This window comes from Argopecten irradians, chromosome 3 (genome assembly GCF_041381155.1).
Source record: "Argopecten irradians isolate NY chromosome 3, Ai_NY, whole genome shotgun sequence".
Taxonomy (NCBI): domain Eukaryota; kingdom Metazoa; phylum Mollusca; class Bivalvia; order Pectinida; family Pectinidae; genus Argopecten; species Argopecten irradians.
Window position 1 is genome coordinate 3,373,200 of NC_091136.1, and position 24,325 is coordinate 3,397,524.

The 24,325-nt window shown below is 36.7% G+C and overlaps 4 protein-coding genes across 9 annotated transcripts in view; all 4 read right to left on the bottom strand.

Annotated features, from left to right (window-relative positions):
• Positions 1 to 3,277: 3,277 nt before the first annotated feature.
• On the bottom strand, positions 3,278 to 3,874 carry LOC138317155 (major royal jelly protein 5-like). The gene has a single exon (XM_069258714.1). The coding sequence runs from the start codon at positions 3,872 to 3,874 to the stop codon at positions 3,278 to 3,280; it is 597 nt and encodes a 198-aa protein (XP_069114815.1).
• Positions 3,875 to 4,591: 717 nt separating this feature from the next.
• Positions 4,592 to 5,155, bottom strand: LOC138317156 (major royal jelly protein 5-like). Its single transcript, XM_069258715.1, has one exon. The coding sequence runs from the start codon at positions 5,153 to 5,155 to the stop codon at positions 4,592 to 4,594; it is 564 nt and encodes a 187-aa protein (XP_069114816.1).
• A 461-nt stretch (positions 5,156 to 5,616) lies between these two features.
• Positions 5,617 to 6,297, bottom strand: LOC138317157 (major royal jelly protein 5-like). The gene has a single exon (XM_069258716.1). It carries the CDS (start codon positions 6,295 to 6,297, stop codon positions 5,617 to 5,619), a length of 681 nt encoding a protein of 226 aa, XP_069114817.1.
• A 964-nt stretch (positions 6,298 to 7,261) lies between these two features.
• LOC138317324 (transgelin-like) overlaps positions 7,262 to 24,325 on the bottom strand; it is a 30,052-nt gene continuing 12,988 nt past the window's right edge. For 4 of the 6 annotated variants that reach the window (XM_069258904.1, XM_069258905.1, XM_069258907.1 and 1 more), the window contains 4 exons: positions 24,018 to 24,148; positions 23,470 to 23,566; positions 23,073 to 23,210; positions 7,262 to 9,878 (listed from right to left, as the gene is read on the bottom strand). In XM_069258904.1, the coding sequence (XP_069115005.1) occupies positions 8,955 to 9,878; positions 23,073 to 23,210; positions 23,470 to 23,566; positions 24,018 to 24,148 (1,290 nt within the window). In that variant the 3' untranslated portion in view covers positions 7,262 to 8,954. Of the gene's footprint in view, positions 9,879 to 20,170; positions 21,755 to 23,072; positions 23,211 to 23,469; positions 23,567 to 24,017; positions 24,149 to 24,325 lie in introns of those variants that run through there. The other 2 variants (XM_069258908.1, XM_069258909.1) reach the window with 1 other exon arrangement.

The following is a 24,325-nucleotide window of genomic DNA, read 5'->3' on the forward strand; positions in this document are numbered from 1 at the left end:
AAATACAACGTTTAGTTATCAATATTTGTATATAAGCCATAGGTGAGGATTTTGATTTTGAGGGATGACAAATGAAATGGTCATATTTTAAAAACGTTATATAGTTACCATGGTTTCAAATGAGGGTTATCACTTAGCTATTGACCTACATTTGTATATAGTTTTAGCTATATTACATTTATACATGGGTTGTGGCAACAGAATGGTTGAAGCACTAGCACTCCACCTCTGTATTTCGAGTTTCATAACCTGACTTAAATGACCATGGCTGTTAAAATAACTTCACAAAGAAAAGAAAGAAAAAACCCATGCTGTTTAGCCATTTATTTCCCCGGGTCAAATATTTCCTGATTTGTCTTAATATGCTGCTATAAGACTACAACTACATATAACATGTGATTTATCTATTGCTCTTCAGGATTATTTCGCTTATGAAATGTTTTCGTGACCATATCAATGATATCATGACCCATGTGATCACGAAAAATATTCCGCGAAAATTACAGGCTGTACGGCATCCTCGATACTCCAGGGTATCTATAGTAAAACTGGAGGCAATAGAACAGGTAATCCAGTCCATTGATGTATTTGGTCGACAGTGTGGCTATGTTATATTAGGCGTTGCTCTCTTTGTAGCCTTCAAATGAAATCTTTGCTGACCAGTGATTTTTCAAATGTTTTCCGCTGAGCTGCCTCCAATTTTACTTTTGAGGTTTTGAGGGTAGAGATCACCCCTGGGTGTCGAGGATCGTAACGGTGAGGTTCGGAACCCCTACAGGGATGATGTATCTTCGACGGTTAAGATAGTTTATATTATCCACCAAAGTTTGGTTGGTATTGACTTACATGACTTAGGCTTTGTCCATCTGTCCGTCCAAGATATCCATATTTTGTAACGAAGTTTATTGTAAGTAAAGTCGACGCTCTGACTTTCATATGTGCAACCTTCCATTTTGATACCCATAACTATGGAACAATAACCATGGATTTTGACACATCTCCTTAATATTACATGAATATTTCGACTTTATACGTTATGGAGATAATCCGAAAACTTACAATATGTTGGAGAGAGAACTGTATGGAGGCCAGTCAGAGCCGAGATCTGTTCTCTCTCCAACATATTGTTCAGTTTGAGGCTAATTTCTAACTTAAAACATAGCATGTCTTTGTGTTAATAAAGTATACTTTTGTTTCTAATATAAGCCTGTTTTTTTGCTTTTGCTATGAGCTTAGGTAACTCTACCAATGTGCATTCAACCATGACAAATCCAATATAGACAATGGCAACATAGAATTACCTTTGCCTGTGTTATATGTGATGAATAGCATTCATGAACGGAATGCATGAAGCATGCATTTGGGTTGGACAACTATCTGTAAATTCACTTTCACCATGTCCACCGACGGTGATTGAGGGATATTACTTTCTTAATTCAAGTGATACAATAAGGTGATGTTAGTGACTATTACTAAAAGAATATTTCTTTCCAATGTCTGATGTGGTAAAGAAGTGACATATGAAACTAGACTTGCAATTTAGGCGTTTGTTTGAAAGCGTTTTGCTAAAATTATCGCATATAACAGTGATTTCCAGGCTACTTCAAAACAGTCGGTGCCCCCAGAACGGTTACATTGAATTAAGAGGATTTAAAATTTCGACCTCTCTAGGTACAATCTTGGATTTATTTATACCATGTGCAATTTCATTCAAAAAGCCAATGGGATTTAGGTGAAATTCGGAAATATTGTTGAAACAAACATTGTGTAAAACTACAGTGTAGATGATATGGAAATTTAAAATCAAAAGTGGTGTACAAAAACAACAAGGTTTCAGAAAGCGGGAATTGGAGTTCATCCTGTAGATAAGTGTTAAATGGTGAATTCATAATAAGGAGGAAAACTCGATCTGGGATATATACAGAAATTCAGTGGATGTGTTTAATTCTGCATCAATAGAGGATTAAATTCTCTTCATATTCATTGTGTTTTTTTTTTTCGTAATTTGGATTTAAAAGTTATGGAATATTCCGACTGGTTGTGTGTTGTGTGTTAACATAATTATGGGATTATGCCCGGATACATATACTCACCCTCATTGTGTAACTCTCCCATAAGTTACCTCTGACTGTCTTATATTAGAGTCACATATAAGACAGTTACAGGTAATGGTCCCATAATCCGGGAGTTAATTGTAGTAGAGCTAAGTATGAATGCCATCTATCAGTACCAAGGCTTCTTGTAGAGCTGAAATGAATGCCATCCAACAGTACCAAAATTTCTAGTAAAGCTGAGTATGAATGCCATCCAACAGTACCAAAATTTCTAGTAAAGCTGACTATGAATGCCATCCATCAGTTCCAAAATTTCTAGCAAAGCTAAGTATGAATGTCATCCATCAGTTCAAAAAATCCTAGTAGAGCCGAGTATGAATGCCATCCATCAGTTTTTCGCTCAGTTAACTACCGGGAATCGAATGATTTCGAGGATTAGGCCGTAATTGCGTTTTTATCTGTTTTGCGTCCTCCTACTTATCTTTAAACGCACACAAGAAAATGAACACAAACTGTTCTTAAAAGACCTATGGTATGTCCTAATAAATACAGGATATAACTAATGCTCTCCAAAATAAAAAAAAAAAATCATTAAGATTGACCAAGTTTTGCGAAGAGTGTTGTCTTTTATAGGCTTTACATCTGTAAATTGGTAGATATCATTTATTTCCCTGTTTCACATGTCTCAGTTTCTTAAAAGATAAATAATTGTGTTTGTTTTTCAGTCAATAGAACTACATCCTACCAGTACGTAGAAACAAAACAGAGCAAAAAACGTAACTATGACCTAAGATAGTAGTGAAGTAGAGATTGACGAAGAGCAAAAAACGTAACTATGACCTAAGATAGTAGTGAAGTAGAGATTGACGAGGAATCTGCAATCCCATTACTTCAACTTTGTTAAGGTTATCCACCAGACCCATTACTTCAACTTTGTTAAGGTTATCCACCAGACCCATTACTTCAACTTTGTTAAGGTTATCCACCAGACCCATTACTTCAACTTTGTTAAGGTTATCCACCAGACCCATTACTTCAGATTTGTTAAGGTTATCCACCAGACCCATTACTTCAGATTTGTTAAGGTTATCCACCAGACCCATTACTTCAACTTTGTTAAGGTTATCCACCAGACCCATTACTTCAGATTTGTTAAGGTTATCCACCAGACCATTACTTCAGATTTGTTAAGGTTATCCACCAGACCCATTACTTCAGATTTGTTAATTATCCACCAGACCCATTACTTCAGATTTGTTAAGGTTATCCACCAGACCCATTACTTCAACTTTGTTAAGGTTATCCACCAGACCCATTACTTCAGATTTGTTAAGGTTATCCACCAGACCCATTACTTCAGATTTGTTAAGGTTATCCACCAGACCCATTACTTCAGATTTGTTAAGGTTATCCACCAGACCCATTACTTCAACTTTGTTAAGGTTATCCACCAGACCCATTACTTCAGATTTGTTAAGGTTATCCACCAGACCCATTACTTCAGATTTGTTAAGGTTATCCACCAGACCCATTACTTCAGATTTGTTAAGGTTATCCACCCGACCCATTACTTCAGATTTGTTAAGGTTATCCACCAGACCCATTACTTCAGATTTGTTAAGGTTATCCACCAGACCCATTACTTCAACTTTGTTAAGGTTATCCACCAGACCCATTACTTCAACTTTGTTAAGGTTATCCACCAGACCCATTACTTCAGATTTGTTAAGGTTATCCACCAGACCCATTACTTCAACTTTGTTAAGGTTATCCACCAGACCCATTACTTCAGATTTGTTAAGGTTATCCACTAGACCCATTACTTCAATTTGTTAAGGTTATCCACCAGACCCATTACTTCAGATTTGTTAAGGTTATCCACCAGACCCATTACTTCAGATTTGTTAAGGTTATCCACCAGACCCATTACTTCAATTTGTTAAGGTTATCCACCAGACCCATTACTTCATGTTTGTTAAGGTTATCCACCAGACCCATTACTTCAGATTTGTTAAGTATCCACCAGACCCATTACTTCATTTGTTAAGGTTATCCACCAGACCCATTACTTCAGATTTGTTAAGGTTATCCACCAGACCCATTCTTCAACTTTGTTAAGGTTATCCACCAGACCCATTACTTCAACTTTGTTAAGGTTATCCACCAGACCCATTACTTCAACTTTGTTAAGGTTATCCACCAGACCCATTACTTCAACTTTGTTAAGGTTATCCACCAGACCCATTACTTCAACTTTGTTAAGGTTATCCACCAGACCCATTACTTCAACTTTGTTAAGGTTATCCACCAGACCCATTACTTCAATTTGTTAAGGTTTATCCACCAGACCCATTACTTCAACTTTGTTAAGGTTATCCACCAGACCCATTACTTCAACTTTGTTAAGGTTATCCACCAGACCCATTACTTCAACTTTGTTAAGGTTATCCACCAGACCCATTACTTCAACTTTGTTAAGGTTATCCACCAGACCCATTACTTCAGATTTGTTAAGGTTATCCACCAGACCCATTACTTCAGACTTTGTTAAGGTTATCCACCAGACCCATTACTTCAACTTTGTTAAGGTTATCCACCAGACCCATTACTTCAGATTTGTTAAGGTTATCCACCAGACCCATTACTTCAGATTTGTTAAGGTTATCCACCAGACCCATTACTTCAGATTTGTTAAGGTTATCCACCAGACCCATTACTTCAACTTTGTTAAGGTTATCCACCAGACCCATTACTTCAGATTTGTTAAGGTTATCCACCAGATAAGATTTGTTAAGGTTATCCACCAGACCCATTACTTCAACTTTGTTAAGGTTATCCACCAGACCCATTACTTCAGATTTGTTAAGGTTATCCACCAGACCCATTACTTCAACTTTGTTAAGGTTATCCACCAGACCCATTACTTCAGATTTGTTAAGGTTATCCACCAGACCCATTACTTCAACTTTGTTAAGGTTATCCACCAGACCCATTACTTCAGATTTGTTAAGGTTATCCACCAGACCCATTACTTCAGATTTGTTAAGGTTATCCACCAGACCCATTACTTCAGATTTGTTAAGGTTATCCACCAGACCCATTACTTCAGATTTGTTAAGGTTATCCACCAGACCTACTCAATGTAAGTATCACCCCATTACTTCAGATTTGTTAAGGTTATCCACCAGACCCATTACTTCAGATTTGTTAAGGTTATCCACCAGACCCATTACTTCAGATTTGTTAAGGTTATCCACCAGACCCATTACTTCAGATTTGTTAAGGTTATCCACCAGACCCATTACTTCAGATTTGTTAAGGTTATCCACCAGACCCATTACTTCAGATTTGTTAAGGTTATCCACCAGACCCATTACTTCAATTTGTTAAGGTTATCCACCAGACCCATTACTTGATTTGTTAAGGTTATCCACCAGACCCATTACTTCAGATTTGTTAAGGTTATCCACCAGACCATTACTTCAATTTGTTAAGGTTATCCACCAGACCCATTACTTCAGATTTGTTAAGGGTTATCCACCAGACCATTACTTCAGATTTGTTAAGGTTTATCCACCAGACACACCATTACTTCAGATTTGTTAAGGTTATCCACCAGACCCATTACTTCAGATTTGTTAAGGTTATCCACCAGACCCATTACTTCAGATTTGTTAAGGTTATCCACCAGACCCATTACTTCAGATTTGTTAAGGTTATCCACCAGACCCATTACTTCAGATTTGTTAAGGTTATCCACCAGACCCATTACTTCAGATTTGTTAAGGTTATCCACCAGACCCATTACTTCAACTTTGTTAAGGTTATCCACCAGACCCATTACTTCAACTTTGTTAAGGTTATCCACCAGACCCATTACTTCAACTTTGTTAAGGTTATCCACCAGACCCATTACTTCAGATTTGTTAAGTTTATCCACCAGACCCATTACTTCAACTTTGTTAAGGTTATCCACCACCATACCCATTATTACTTCAGCTTTGTTAAGGTTATCCACTAGACCCATTACTTCAGATTTGTTAAGGTTATCCACCAGACCCATTACTTCAACTTTGTTAAGGTTATCCACCAGACCCATTACTTCAGCTTTGTTAAGGTTATCCACCAGACCCATTACTTCAGATTTGTTAAGGTTATCCACCAGACCCATTACTTCAACTTTGTTAAGGTTATCCACCAGACCCATTACTTCAACTTTGTTAAGGTTATCCACCAGACCCATTACTTCAACTTTGTTAAGGTTATCCACCAGATGTCGTCACCTGTCACATTAATGTCTGACGGTAACTTTGTCATGCCAAACAGGAGTACCAGCATTTAAGTCCGTTGTAGTACAGTCATCGGTTGTTTGTTGGCCAAATGGGAAATATCGTCCACAGGTTTTTACTCAAATTTCAGTAAAAGGTGGCGCGTGATGCAGAACATTTTTGCAATTAGTTTTTATCAGCTTCTCCCACTCAATAAGACTGTAACCAACCACAAGATGACAAACCATCAGTAAACTAGCGTGTCATTCTGTCGTTTGTATAATACCCGGTATTAGCTTTGATAAATCGGATCATATCAATTAGATTGTTACAATCCTTGCCATTTTAACTGTGAACTAATTAAATCGGATACGTTTCATATCAATTAGATTGTTACAATCCTTGCCATTTTAACTGTGAACTAATTAAATCGGATACGTTTCATATCAATTAGATTGTTACAATCCTTGCCATTTTAACTGTGAACTAATTAAATCGGATACGTTTCATATCAATTAGATTGTTACAATCCTTGCCATTTTAACTGTGAACTAATTAAATCGGATACGTTTCATATCAATTAGATTGTTACAATCCTTGCCATTTTAACTGTGAACTAATTAAATCGGATACGTTTCATATCAATTAGATTGATACAATCCTTGCCATTTTAACTGTGAACTAATTAAATCGGATACGTTTCATATCAATTAGATTGTTACAATCCTTGCCATTTTAACTGTGAACTAATTAAATCGGATACGTTTCATATCAATTAGATTGTTACAATCCTTGCCATTTTAACTGTGAACTAATTAAATCGGATACGTTTCATATCAATTAGATTGATACAATCCTTGTCATATAAATTAGATTGTTACAATCCTAATTGTTACAATCCTAATTATTTAACTGTACAATAATGACAACACAAAGAAACTTGATATACAATGTTATTTAATTGGCAAATGTGTTCAAATACATATTTACACAATCATGCTTGCTTCCGAAAAGGTCGTATTCCGTCGTGCTGTCAGAATGGCGTTAACAACAAAATCAATACCCACCGTTTGGACTTCCATTGTGTAGCCCATGTTAAAAAGGGACCATTGTATTCCTGTCTAGTGTCTGTTTATTTTCCTTCGAAAACTATGGATATCAAATACCCAGACCAGCGGGCTAATCGTCGATAGTCATATGAATTTATAATCTCACAAACCAATCCAAATTTATTTTGGACGTTGTGCATAAAAAAATTGAACGTAATAGCGCAATACCGATATATAGAAGCTCAATTAATTCTTTAAAACGCTAAAACTCTAAATAAATGAAGCGCTTTAGTAAATACATTAACAGCAGTTTGACTTATACTAGCGAGAAAAAGAATAGTATACTACTGATAATACAGACATGGTTTTCATTTAAAACATACCAGGCTTCAATTCAAGTACTGTAACATAGATAATGGAATTTGGAAGTGATATGTATAACATATGATGAAGATATGCTTTTGGCTAAAACAAAAAAAGGGTACGATAAGATGTGAAAAACCGTAAATGTTTCCAACAGTTTCTATAAGGCTAACACTAACGCGGTTTTTCATAAAAGATACTAGTTGTGCTCGAATTGCCTGGTTCTTCGTTTAATACAAAATAAAAGATAAAAATAAATGAAAAGCTGTAAAAATCTATATAATCAAAACTAGCTTGATATAACAAAATACACGTTATCTTTGTAAGTATGCCTAAAATTAACTGGTTCAGCGCATAATGCCAATTGTGATTATTCTTATCATTTACAAAGGTTGATTGGTTGCAAGGATTTTCTCATTGGTGTTTCAACGCGGAAATCCCCCTTAATAAGATGCAGGGTAAACGAGATTAGATGATTCCAAATAAAACCCAATGAATTATATATATACATCTTTATGAAGCTTTTCACAAAATCACACGTTTCTCACAAACAACTTGCACTCCACATAGAAGACAGGAACAATTCTCACATGTTAGAAACAAACATATCTTCTCCAATATTCTTCGCGTCGAAAGGTTTACACCCTGTACATCAGTTGTCTCCATTATTCTGCAGACCTACGGAGTTCTGTGATGTACATGGTAGCATTAAAATAGGGTGGTCTTCAATTTGTTACTTTGGAACTAATTAAAATACTGGGCATGTGGAATATTGTTATAATTTGCATTACGTCACGTCTATTTATAGGAGTTCAAATTTCACTAAAATTTTTGGAATTGTTGAAGAAGATAATTGACTCAATAACTTTACAGTAAGCTTAAGAAATACGGTCTAATGTATATCTAGTTGTTGTCGAATCCCAGCTCTCATCCTGAAGAAACCCAAATTCTTATTTTCTACATTGGTAAGAAAGTAAACAGTGAGTCTTTTCATCAGAAAATTGAGTTGATGTTATTCAGTTAACGACTAAAACCATGCCTACTGTTGCTGTGCCGGCAGTTCTTTTGTTGCTATGTCGAGTAGTGAATACTCCGAATGAATGTTATTTTCTATCAAAGATATCAAAAGTTTTTAAGCAACTAATGCCTATTTGGCTTTTTTGTTTAACTATGACGAGCCTGAGATACATCGATAACATCACGTAAGAGAGAGTAGCAGTCTAGTAATACATATCCTCGGCCATATCCCGAACTTGGATATCGGCAATATGCCGTGTTGTACCAAAACCACGTGATCCGGCCTGACTGGCGCCTTTATTGGTGCCATATTGGAGACCAATGATCCCTGCTCCATCCTGGGAATAATCGTCAACACGGATGTCAGAAATGTGACGGACGCCGCCGAACACCATGCCGCTCTGGCTTGCCCCCTTGTTACTTCCCGATTGAAGACCAATGACACCATGACCTTCCATGGAACACTCGTCTGTTCGAAGGTCGGAGACGTGACGGATGCCACCGATGTTCATGCCCGTCTGACTGGCCCCCTTATTGCTGCCTGCTTGCAGACCAATGATTCCGTGACCCTCCATCGAAGAGTTTTCTACCTTGATGTCGGATACGTGGCGAGCTGATCCAAATGACATACCCTTCTGACTTGCACACTGGTTTGTTCCGGCTTGCAGACCCACAATTCCTTGTCCTTCCCGTGACATATCGTCAGCCCTGATGTCGGATATATGGCGGACAGCACCGAGGGACATTCCCTTCTGACTTGCGCATTTATTTGTTCCAGCTTGTAATCCAATAACACCATGACCTTCCTGTGACATTTCGTCTGCCCGGATGTCAGCAACGTGACGAGTTGCCCCAAATGACATACCCTTCTGACTTGCGCACTGATTGGTTCCGGCCTGGAGACTCACAATTCCTTGTCCTTCCTGTGACATATCGTCAGCTTTGATATCGGCAATATGGCGGACAGCACCGAGGGACATTCCTTTTTGACTTGCGCATTTGTTGGTACCGGCTTGCAGACCGATGATTCCCTGTCCCGCTCTCAGTTGTTCTGGGGTGAAATTGACGACATGTTTTTCGGTAGGCTTTGCTCCACAGGTCGGACCATTAAATCTGTGACGTTGTGCCTGTTTAAAAAGCATTGGTGAATTAACCAACTAACACAGAAATTTCTTAGAATGAATAGATCAGAAGTTGACTGATTCATTCTCTTATTTTACTGCCAATGGAAGAATTTATTAACATCACTATATTTAAACCTATTGACTCGTTATATACTTGTATGTAATAAGTGATAACTCCTAGTCAATTGTGTCGTTCAGTTGCAAATATTTGTCCTGCAAAAGGACAAACAATACTTACATAACATATCACAAGATAATTAAAGTGAACAGTCGGGCAAGGATAGCTAAAGTCGGTAAAAATGGTGTGAATGTATCCAGTATAATTTCTTATGAAATGGAAAAATAAAATCTCTCGTCAAAATCTGTCTGTGTACGAAGAAATTAATTTAAAGTAGGGAAATTCTAAAACGTCCTCCCGGCTGACTATGTCCGTGGTTACATTTCCACGCAGCCTCGCTTTCAATGCTTTCAACTTTTCTTTTACTTTAATGGTCAGAACTGGGAAACTAAGCAGAACTTGACCGTCGTATTAATATGTGAGAACTTTTGGAAGGCCAATGAACACATTTAGACTGGTTTTCTTTGCCCGACTATTCACTTTAAATGAAGAAGTCACAAATGAAATACATTTAGCACAAAAGTTTTGAAATGGAAGCAATTATTTCAATAGATATGAATATAGTCTATGTCGTTATGTAGACAATTATATTCTAATTAAAATCAATATTCGGCGACTAATGAAATGATGCTCTAGTTGTGAAGTAATAAAAAGAATGTAGTGATTTTAGGTTGTTAGAAGGGTTCACCACACACAAACAACAATATAAACATAGTTTCTGGTCGAACCACATCTGCTTCTTGACGTAACATGCATGCCGTTGCAGCTAAATCCGCGCCAGTTTGCTTGAACCGTTTCGAACGCGTAACCGAGGAATTAAAGGAGAAAGAAATGTACTGACTTCATGGTAATCACTGCTGTAAACATTCCCAGCATACAAAATAGCTCGACGGATAATAAAAATAACCGAGATCGAATCAAACACTTGAATTTTTAAAACTCAGTATAAGAACAAAATCAAGTCCCATTCACCATGCTCATGTGTACTATACTCACGTAAACAAACAAAATGGTGTCAATACAGGATGTTTGTCTGACAAATAAGCGGATGTGTTTGATGGATCGGATTACGTCGATATGTGTTATATCTGTCTTTTTGCAGTGAATATGTTTTAACATGCACTTTCAATGAATATCTGTATTTATTAATTTCACCACACATAAGATATGGCTGTGCAAATATCGGAAGGTTCAACTATGCATTGGGTACATTGTTTTGAGCATGGCATCAGAGCTTACAGCTACAAGCGAACACCAACATGGAGTCCTGATAGACGAAGAGCTGATTCGATTGGTTTAGATTTTGAAATTATCAAAATAAATAACATTATATACATAGTATCATTCTGTAGGTTGAAAATATAAGTATTGCCAGCTCAGCGTCCACAATCATGTTAATCAACGAATCAGAGAAATTCTTTTCGGGTAACATTAAACAGCACTGTAACTGGAGAAATTGTGTTAATGATGGCGGTCTGCAATTTTCACACATACAAATGTATGTCTTTGGAACTTTAAAACTACAACAGCTTTACCAGCTGGACAAATTGGTAACAAAATTATTGCGATTATCGAATGCAATGTTACTGCTTGACATTGTGTGTTGGCGTTCGCACTACGTCATGGTCGATTTGGTTTCCATCAAGCAAGTCTGGAGGCACCCAAAAAACTACAGTTACACTATAAGATAACAAATCCGCAAGATTCATAAACAATTTATTTGTAAAAGCTGTGTACAATTGTATATATAAACAATATATAACCCATATATATTATAGTATATTATAGTTTTCTTGGAATATCGTATGCACACTGAAACGTCACTTGCAGTGTACTGTGAAAATTTACTCAAAAAGTAATATCCCGCCAGTCGGTCGTAAATGGTTTTGAATAAATCATGCCCTTGTAGCAGTGGAGAGGACGACGGTAAGCGAAACATTATCTGATATTGTTTGTCAATACTTTCATGTTTTGGCAGCTGTCCACAAAAACTTTATCTGTACAACATAAGCGTTGTCAATAGCCTCCGGCAAAACATAATCCATTTTCAGAAGGTTGTCGGAAAATAGAGATTCCCTTCATGAACGAAAGAAGTGGAAATAGTGCGAAAGAAGTTGATAGACAGCGAAGATCTCAACATCATCACTTTATGTTGTAGGAAATAGGCAGGGAAAGACTTTAAATTACATGGCTTTTTTCATATCTTCCGCGAGATCCTCTACATGGATATCTGAGACATGCCGAATTGCGCCAATAGCCGTCATGCCTGCTTGACTAGCGCCTTCTGTGTATCCCATATCTCCACGGATTACTGCAGCGCCCTCTAGTGACAAATCATCGGCCACGATGTCCCGGATGTGTCGGATAGCACCCATGGCTGTCATTCCCTTTTGACTTGCCCATTGGTTTGTACCGCACTGTAAATTGATCATCCCTTTGCCCTCGTCGCAGGCGTCATCGGCCCTGATGTCGGAGATATGACGCACTGCCCCCATGGCTGTCATCCCCTTCTGACTGGCGTAGTGGTTAGTGCCCACCTGCTGGTTCTGTAGTGTCAAAGACTCCTTGTCGTATTTATCGCACCGGATATCCGCTACGTGTCGTACAGCACCCATTTTCATTCCCTTTTGAGAGGCATATTTATTACTTCCGGCTTCTAAGGGTATCATACCACAACCAGATTTCAGTTGTTCGTATGTGAAGTTGCGTTTCTCTGGAGGTTCATGAGGTTGTGATCCTGCTGACGGACCATTGAAGCCATGTCGCTGAGCCTACGATAGAAAGTTAGCATTCGGTAATGTATCAAACGAATAAACGATAATAGATTCACAATTAAATTATCATTTAAATGACGTTTGAATCCCTTTATATGATTAATCATGTTCGGATGTAAATAACTTATACTGACAAACGGTTTCCAAAAGGTATATTTATTAAAAAAGTAGATGCTTAAGAAAATAACACAACTGATAATAGATGTGATAGGGTAAGTACAGAGCAGGGTGTTATTTCATCAACACAGGTATGTTCAGCAGCGATTAACACGTAAATAGCTTCTCTCACATAGACACATAGACACATTTATGGTGATTTCAATTGCCACTTTGGATGTCGGTCATGCGAAAAAAACATAGTTGGTTTTTTTCAGAATAATTTCAGTTTCATATTTTACTGATATCATCATAAATGTGTCTTGTCAAATAAACGCGGATCCATGAATTAATCAGTAAGCCGGAATATCGGCCAACGTATTAAAACAACCAAACAACACACATAACTTCATTCCATCGGAGCAAAGGAGTTCAGCCAAACTGATTATTACTTTTTTTTCCAAGACCGCAGACTCAAAAATCTTCCTCATTAAATGATTGTGATTTTGATACCGATATTTTGGCTTGCTTGTTTCTGCTGTATTCGTTTTTGAAAATAAAATGCGAGAAAAGATGCTGTTTTTACCTGTAACTGCCAAACAAAGAACCTTGAGATTATCCAAAGTCACGCATGTGTTGGCTGGCACTTAGTCCGTCCTAGTTATCATGTGAGAGTGTAGATTGATGAGAAGACCATAGCATTGGGCAAGACGGTGAAATGATGCACTATTATTTTTCAGTCGCGTTTTTTACTAACCCATTCATGTCAGCTTGGAAAGATAATTATATATCTTCTTGTTTAATTATTTAGAGATTTATTATAAATCACGATAAAGAGATAATGTATGGTAACATCATTTATGGGTTTAATAGAACGAGATCTATTTTTCAATCAACGAAAATATTTCAAAGCCTCATCTCCTTATTAATATCCTACTGAAAGTTTTGTTTTCTTCATTACTCGAGGTCAGCATGAAATATTGTTTACATTCTGGAGTACTTCACATTGATATGTCCATGGTAAACCTAGCGATTGCGTGCATGCCTGTAAATCGCTACCATGGTGCAATTGAATAGAACTTACTCGATCAAATATCTGTATACAACATGGCTAACCATATATTACACTATAGACACGTAAGTTGTTGGATTGCTTGTGCAGATAATGCAGCCATATAGTTCGATTAACATTTTTGCATCCTACATTATGCGTACGAGTGTCTATTCAGAGACTTATGACATTGTATAAACCTGGATTGACCATACAAAAGAACTGAAGCGGCTTTAAATTACACCCTTTAAGTATTGGATATAAGGATACGTGCCCATTAATACCAAAACGTACCTATTCAATTACATTACGGCATTGGTGCAAAAGTAGAAAAAAGAATGTTTTCAACAACGTTTTTGAAATAGATATGAGCTTGAGTCTTTCCCACAAGTGCCCACGTTATTTCTTTAATACAATTGTTGAACCATTATTTGAAAGTCTTCTTTTCGTGTTCAGAATACCTGTTTTTGTATAATAATGAAATACGCTAATTGATTAGGATTCATATACATGTATGCCATATTTGGGCGATATTGTTTACAGTCGCCATTTGAGTGTTGATACTTTACATAAAGTCTAACAAAAGGTAGCAGACCATACTGCAGATACTCATAAGCATGAGAACATTGTCATGTAGAGTATCAAATATGTATTTTTCTTCTAGTTTTTGCCGAAAATTTTCAAGTAGCTTACCAAAACTATCTGTCTGAACAGCGAGACATAGAGATAACCATGATGCATGTTAATAATCTTTCTTCGGTTCAACTTCACAAGAATAGTGAATATCATATTGACTTTAATTTAGCATTATCTTAAGTTACTGATTTCAAGCCTAAAGCAACAGAACACACCTGATCTCTATATAAACTACCTTAATATCAATCAATATTACTTCTATCGTACTAAAATACCACTAAGGGTGGGTATTTTGTCCATTATTTGCCTCCACATCTCATCTTGAATTAAAAGATCTAATTCTACCAGTAACCTAAATCATTGCACTTTCTTTATAGGCAGCTGTGAATTTTAGGATTTACATGTTGGTCCACGGAACATCCTCTGAAAATCCAGTAAACATTTAGTCTCTAAACTGGATTTATATGCAGAAAGGGCAGTTAAGAATAATAACAACAAACAAATATATATTGATTGATTATTCAACGATAAAAAACAGCATTCAATGAGGTTCATACATCAGAGAAGAAAAAATAAAATAAATAAAAAACAACACCAACTTATCGATGTCATTCGAGTTTCTATATATTGATGAATATTTGTTTTTAGTTCCATCCAAGAGGCATAATTTTTTAAGAAGGTGTGTAGGAAGAATGGATGGTGTTACTGACTGTCAACAATTGTTGTACGTGGATATAGATATAGACAATTAACACTTTTAGGGGTTTTACGTTTGGGCGAAACGTTATTACAAAAAGGGTTTTGGGTCTGGAAGAAGCGTTATTCCTAGAGACAGTTAGGGTTTGGTGTTTGGATGAAACAGCTCTAAAGGGATTTTGGGGTTTTGTTTCTAGACAAAACATTAGTCCTATAGAGGTTTTTGGTTTTTGTGTCTAGACGAAATGGTATTCCTAAAGAGGGTTAGATTTGTATCTTTGAATAATGTTTTATAGCGTCTTAGATTTATTGTATTTTGACGGAAAGTTAACGCCAAACGAGAATTATATCTTTGTATTTACAGGGAATGGGTGTATTCGATAAAGTGTATATTATCACTACCAGATGACGGCCAGGTATAATAGCATATTTAGAGTTGATAAATTGTTAGGTGAAATATCATATCGAAATACATCCATTTGAAATATTGACCTGCTCTGCTCCTTGGGAAGATAGAATGAAATCAATCAATTCGTAGCAAATTTTAGAGATATTCCCTGCACAAAGGGTCTAAATACGCTAGTCATGATATTATTGAACATACCTTACCTTCTAACTGGAATCCTTATTGTTAGTCATGGACAGGTCACAATCCGAAATAACACGTAAAATTGGGTCTGTATATGTCACCAGTAATAGTCGCCTAAATTGTCACTTATGTACTGATTAACCAGAATATCTGTCTGTATATCTTATGTAAAAAAGTTATATAACACCTTCAATTAAATGTCCGTTTCATTATATATATATCAAGTTGACGGCGTGTTTATGAGAATGACATTGATTGAATTTTATCCGGATTATCTTTATGAAATGAAAACAATTAAATGATATTAACGACACAATATATAAAATCACGAAATGGTTTTACATGTTTCATTGTTTTCGATACCTTAGTTACTGATAATAAACAATAAAATGTAAGTTTCAATAAAGATTGTGGTATCATGAAAAGGAAAGACCAGTTGTCACGATATGATTTCATTTTCAAGTGTATTGATTAAAGATGCTCCACCGCTGACAAATGGTATTTTTTCACTATCAAAAACAGGAGCAGACGATTTAGTATTTTTCTTCAGTTACAAAAATTATTTACTTTACACCATTACCACCATTGAAAAGTTTGAGCTTTTAATTTTACTTAAAGTTCAAAAAATGAAAAATAACTAATTGCATCCCGAAAAAATTCCGTGGCACTATATCTTATATGGAATGAAGTAATGATTGCGCATGCACCAAAGGCGAAATGAATTATTTTATGTTATTTTTTTGTGTTAATCAGACATATATATACACGATTAAACACCAATCATTGTTCAATTGATGAATGTCATTTATGCTCTGTCGGCGGTAGAGCATCTTTAAGAATGTTAATGACTGTTAATAGCCCGACGTCTATCAATATATGCGGTGGGAACAATTCCTCTCCTTTACTGGCTACATATGGACAATGACACCCGCTTTAGTAAAGTGAACATTTATTGTATATCAAAGCACGTTAGATTCCACACAAATGAGATTTCCGATATTGAATGAATAAATATAAAAGGACTAGAAATTAATGGGTATGACTGTAGTTACTATTACCAAGATGGCTGTCAGGCGGTTCATTAAAACAACTAATCAAAGGCTCTCAATAAAATACTAACAGGTCTTTTCAAATTTTGCAATTCCTTTCAGATGAAGAAGACGTTGTGTTATGTCGGACACATTAATATATTGCATCAGATAGATGAAACATTCGCCACACCATTAAGTTCTAGTCCTCATTCAAATTAACCAGGAATGCACAGTATTGGCCTTGTATCAACTTCACAACTAACATTTTCCATTTCTATATGTATTGACATGCGCATTTTATTCTATACTACATGATCTACATTTACAATAGTTGACAATTGTTTTCCCCTCACTATTCTTTAGTACCTACCCGTTTGATTGTACTATGTTTAACAATGACCGTTATTTCGCAATTTTCTGATTTTAAGAGATATGCATTATACGCATGCGTCAACACAACACATTAAAATGTTCTCAAATCTTTGATGCATTTCAAATGCTATCGTAGTCCATATAAATCACAAGTGACATCCAATGTTGTATATTAAATATCCGTTATAAGCTGTAACTACGGATGACACGAAATTAGCATTTTACGTTCGGCTGATTAATACGTTATTTGTTTAGTTCTTCTGCCAAATCCGTAACGGCAATATCCGAAATGTGTCGAACTGCTCCGAACGCTGTCATCCCTTTTTGACTTGCATGGCGGTTAGTTCCATACTGTAACGGGATCTCTGACGAAGCACTTCGGTCAAGGTCATCAGCTCGAATATCAGCAATATGGCGGACAGCTCCGAATCCCGTCATGCCTTTCTGAGATGCATGTTGGTTACTTCCGGCCTGAAGAGTGACTATACCCTGTCCTTCCTGTGAAGCATCGTCTGCTCGGATGTCGGCAATATGGCGGACAGCACCCATTTTCATACCCTTTTGGGAGGCGAATTTATTTGAGCCACTCTGTAAGCCGATGGTCCCGTGAGAAGACTTGAGCTGTTCATAGGTGAAGGTCCTCTTGGCTGATTCGCAAGGCCGGGAACCTGCAGTGGGGCCTTTAAATCCATGTCTCTGCGCCTAGAAGGAAATAAGTAGGACCTAAAGCCTTAGAAACTGTTTGTTCACATGCTCCATTTTATCCATTACAAAGTATAATAAACACAAGATATAATGAAACTTGCTTCTAACAGAAAGTAGCAAACACTTATAAACTACCTCATGTGATAGCAAAAAGCCAACACTAGAAAACATAAAATAACGAATGATTTCATCGGTAGTACTACAATTTCGGTCAAAACACACTCGATCATGTCGGAAACAAAACCTTCAACAACTTCTTTCTACCTGGCACAAAGTCTAACCTAATTCATTACGGCTATTTAATTGGCAGGGTACATGCATTTGTAAGAAGTTCATATTCGTATGTCAAAAACTGCAGCTCGTCATAGAATGAAACAAAATAACGAGGGCTAATTGGAACAGTTCACTTGTGTTCGCAAAAATACTATATACATAAAATTATGTTTGTATTATGATGCATAGACGCAACAAGAAGTTTTACACTGTAGAATTACTGGTTTTTAGTACTAAAGTTTTTTTCGAAGTAAACGAATATTCAGACAATGGTAGTGATAACTGATGAAAAAGAGAATATAAAAATAGTTATTCTTTAACATAGAAACATTTTGGAGGAATAAGTGCTCTTTGATACATCGACTGGTACAATGCGTACCTCACTACTACCTCCGTTATCCAACAGCTAATATAAACGAAATATGACCGGAAACTCCAACAGAATATTGAAAGAAGGTAACCTTAAGAGAGTAACCAATGTCAACAACACTCTACCTTTGCCAAAAATTAGTATTTGCTATTGAAAATGTCCATGGAAAAAAACTATGTCATCAACCATTTTGAAAATCCTCAATGATATCGATTAAAAGAACTGAAAAGTACAATTCAATCTTAGATATTTTGATATTGTAATCAGCAGTTGTAGGGCGAGTGTTATCGATAGGTCAAAGCTTACTAACTGATCCGGAACTCCTGAATCATGTTTAGAAGTCAATTCCACATTCCGCTTATATTTTCATAACCTTGAGGTTGACATTTTGTCAATCATTGTGTAATAATTTCTTATCTGTTATATGAAATACACTGTAATACAAACACAAGAATGAATTATGAACATATTACATAAGTATACAGCTAAATCTATTTGCATATCATTTGCATAATGTGTCGTACACCACTGAAAGCTACGTGGACTAGCATATGTCACGTGTTATCATACTGTTTTGTTATTGCTCGTGCGCATGCGTCTATAAAAAATCTGCATAATTTATTTTAATCGCCATATCGCTAAATGTGGTGGTATTGTTAGAGTTTTATTTATTCTACTCATTTTAATTCAAGTTGTGTGAATGATTTTGTCAACGGAATTTATAAAACATGTTAAAAAGCACCGGGCATTTATTATCTTGTTTTGATACAAGGTTGGGATCGGTTGTTTGGTCGACCGATGTTTCTGATTAAACTGATATAAATGGTCTTTTCGAAGGTCAGTAAACAAATATTCATGTCACGAAAGATCGATACATAAATGATATGTTACATTTTTATTCGTGATCACATACACGTATATACAAACAACAGAACCTCTTAAACTGTATAATGAGCTTTTTTGATTTCTTATTCATGATCATCAGTAAATAGGTAAACTGTAGTAGATGGGACGTAAGTAGTCATTACATAAACTGCTAGAGACAAGGGCAGCTGCGGTCAGTCTACCTTCACCATATACCACAGAGTGTGTTAATATCCGACAACATCCTATATATCAACGTTTATTTCAATCTTATTCAATTATGTCTACATCGGGACAAGCCTAACCGCTATCAAAAATAAAATACTGGTAGATTGCGTACCGACTTTTTGTACTTAGCTAATTTTCAGTACGACAGACAATATGCTGATAAAGATAAAAATCCTATTGTAATTCATACCTGTATAAACTATAAAAAAATCTTCATCTGGTCACCTCTTCATTGGGTAAAAATCCGCGATACTTAGTAGCAATATGTTGACAACAATACAGCGAGTCCGTGGGACTGACATGCCTCACATCTAATACCAGCCCAGAGTTGTAGTACACCTGCTACAGCTGTGCATCCACCAACGCGGACATTATTGTTCTTTGTAATATCGCATGCATATATACTCCCGCACTATATAGAAACAGCACCAACTAAAGATAGATTTGCATAATATAGTTACAATAAGTAATATTGAAAACAAAACTAGTAGATTTTTTCAACATGTACATTTTCTTTATTCACAAACACAGCCACGTTGACACATAAATAAATTATTATAGAATATATGTAAAAATGTAAAAAAAGTAATTGAGATTTAATAAGATCTTATACGGATTTAGATGAACCAATTTTACATTTTTTACAAGTAATTATCCTCTCATCGCTGTTAAATTCACCATCTAACACTATATATTTAATGAAAGAATTTTCACATCTTTGATACACAGTGAGTAATCTCCCCCTTGCTCCGCTAGAGGTCTCTGTCTCTGACGCGTCACTGACAACTTCTGTAGCAGAGTCAAAGGGGGAAATAGCAGATGCGTTTTAATGGAACAGGATCCTACAGATACTTAGGAGTCACAACAATCCAGGAGGGGAGGGGAAGCACTACAGCATCCAGATCCGAAGGAGGGAGAGACGATGATCCGGAAGAAATAAAGAGTGAATCATAAAGGAGGACGGCAGAAGGGTCAGTTTGTCGGTAGATACCTGGGCGGAATTGAGCGGGTGGAAGGTACAGGAAAGTACTGATAAGGTCCATTGTTCCGTGTAGAGCTTAGACAGATAAAGCTAACAATAGCAAACAATGCGCAGATGTGTACACGTACATGTCACGTGGTTGATCACGTGACCAAACGACGTCGTTTGTGTAGCTTTGGTTGGTCGTAGCTAATGAGCGTAGAGAAAGTGTCTTCCGCTGCACTTTTCTGGCATATCATGTCTTCGAAAAAGAATCTCATCAACTGATGAGCAACGTGTTTTTCCTTGGATGTATTCTTTCTTGAAAAATTGAATTCAATTTTCTTCTTTAGATAAATATCTATAAATTATGTTGTTCACATATCCATTTCGACGTTACTGTCCGTGTGTGTGGATCTTGGTCTCATTTCCTCGGCCAGATCTTTAACAGCTATGTCTGATACGTGCCTCTGCGATCCCATGGGGTACATGCCCTTCTGGCTGTCAAACTTGTTGGTACCATACATAAGCGAAACAGCATTTGTTGCTTCTCTGCATAAGTCATCAGCCCTAATGTCGGAGATATGGCGAACTGCCCCCATGGAGGTCATACCTTTCTGGCTAGCGAACTGGTTGGTACCGGACTGCAGGTGGATCATGGTCTGGCCCTCTTTACAGGCATCGTCAGCACGAATATCAGAAATATGACGAACAGCTCCCATAGAGGTCATACCCTTCTGTGAGGCAAACTTGTTGGTACCAGACTGCAGACTGATATCGGCAGCAGATCTCTGGTCGAACTGATCAGCCCTGATGTCGGCAATGTGACGAACAGCTCCCATGGACATTCCCTTCTGACTGGCAAAGCGGTTGGTTCCAGCTTGAAGGGTGAGCATGCTCTGACCTTCCTGCACCTGATCATCAGCCCTGATGTCCGAGATATGACGCACTGCACCCATTGACGTCATACCCTTCTGTGAGGCAAATTTGTTTGAGCCACTCTGTAGACCAATGGTGCCGTGACCTGACTTGAGCTGTTCATAAGTGAAGTCCCTTTTTTGAGCGGTGGTCGGCTTAGAACCAGCCGTGGGACCGTTGAAGCCATTCCTCTGAGCCTACAAGAAGTAAACAAACACTTCCGTTGTAGTTACATGGATATCTAGCCGATGTGTTGATGTTAGACGTAGTGTTACGTACAACTGGAACAAGCGGCATGTGCGTGCAGAAGATTTCATCGGGGGGCAGTATCTGGGCCTGGGGGATTCCCATCTTCTAATCTTCTATCAAACAGAACGCGTTGCGCGTCCTTTTCTTTTTAATTTTGTTGGATTTCGAAAAAAATAATAAACTAAATATAATTTGGTACGTCTTTATTTCTCAGAAATCCGCGAGTTGAATTAGGTTTTCCGTTATATCTGTTATGTACGTATGCATTGTGCCTATGACTCTATAATGACTTAGAGTGGTACTACAAATAGGTATCAGGCTAGACTATACAGGATATAGAGGTATGCTGTTATGTTACTACTCTGCGGTCAGTGGATATACTGTCTATATTGAAACCACTTGAACCTCACTCTGATAGGGTGAGCTCAGTGATATACTTTGGACAAACTCCCGATGAAATCTGAGCAAAATAAAACCACAAGCTAGCGTCAAGGTCAGACTGTTCAATGCTTCATATCATTAGGTATCGAAATAATGACATAAGTATTAAATGATAGGTTTTAGGGAAGAAGATCTGAGACGATTTTGTCTTTAGTTTCGCTAATTTAGTAAACATTGACTCTTTATATGAAGTATTTGATGAAGAAGAAAGAAGAGATTGAACAGTCTGACCTTGTCTTTGACTACGTACTTACACAGATAGAGATGCTGACGTTGAATACTATGACATGTAGAACTCATGAGCACGAAAGCACGAACGGAAGAAGCACGAAAGCACGAGAACAAAATCGGCTCAAGCATACTGACGACCGAAGACAAGAAAAGTGATAATAAACAAGCAAGCTGCATAGAAAGAAATAGCTTATATTATTTAAGCGATAGATAATAGAATAACAGTCACAGTTAATTAGCAGCTATAATATTTTTACATTTGTGCCATCTCAAATTATATTTTAGATGTTTGAGTCAGAAGAATTTGAATTCTTTATAGAAAGAATAAATTCATTCAGAAACACAGATAAGTAAACTAACGACTTAGAGTGTTGAAAACTAAAGGTGAAATGAAATGGGAATGGGACAACAAACTGTTCCTGTATACGTTTTTTGTCGTAAATTCTTATCTTAATATTGTCATAGCTACGACATTCTGAGATCGCACAAATGATATCTACAATTAACATACATGAGCAAGCATAACATACAGATGCAAAGTTAGTCTAAGTGTGTGCTATAGACAGGCATTCCTGTAGAGGGAAAGACACCTACCTCAGTTCCTACTTGGAGGATGGTAGCGAGAACCATGGCCATATTACGGCCTTCGTACAGATCCACTGTCTGAAATAAGCTGTTATCCTTCAATCCATAGCATTTGGAGCCTTTAAGGAATTTCTCAATGTTTTCCATCTGTAAGTAAGAATGTAAATCATCTTTAATTGCTTTGTTGTGTTTTCCTGACCTCCAGATCATAAAACAGTATTACGTCTACGTTTGTATTAAGTTCGGACTTGTGATTTTCTAAGCAAATATTTGTGTTGATAATACGTATATGAATGTGATAAAGTATCAAATTTATTTCATAAGAAACTGATTAAATGAAGACTTTCGTAAGAGCGTATGCGTTTCTCTGGGTCTTACTGTTGAGATTTATAATGATGTATATTACCTGCTTGAAGGCGAGTTCCGATTCACTGTATGAAGGCTTGAAGTTCTGTGCCGCTGGGGGAAGGTTTGGTGTTCCTGCATATAATTTTTGCAATAATCTGAAAAGATAAACGATTAACTTACAAAAGACGATTCAAAATATAATATCATTGTTAAAAAATTATGACGTCATTTTGCTGAAATTCCACGTCTAACTTGAATATAATGATTCAATACAATAAAATAGTTTATTACATTAATAAAACTACTAAATTTTACCAAACAAATCAACATAAATTAGAAATCAAGAATTCTTAATCAATTTGGTAATAACGACCTACAAATATATCATGTGAATATCATTTTCAGGATTTTAGCTGTGTCTTTTGAAGCTATTCAACAATTCGAATAATTAACTTTAGCTTTCAATGCTGATAGAGGAAGGCCTCAAATGTGTTTTTGTATTTGCTTGAAAAACGATAACGAGCACCATATTGATAATAAATGTCACTTTATGAGTAGTTGAAACGAATACGAATTTTTACCAATACGTCTATTATAGTTACTTACTTGTTAAGTATAATTCCGTTCTTCAGATTCTTTTCAACCAATGCAGGGCCCTGTCCAATATCTTCTCCTGTGAGTTCCTGGATCCAGATTCTTACTTCGGCCTCGGAGGCACTGTCATACTTGGCTCCCATCTAGAAAATCAAATAAAATGCAAAATCAGAATATAGCAATTCAAACAAATTCGATATCAATGGAAATTTTTAGAATATATTTTCGATGAATTGTTGACAAGCTTAATATAAACATAAAACATGTGGTATGCAGCCACTTGGCAATTAAAAGCACGACCATGTTTTCCGCAGAAATAA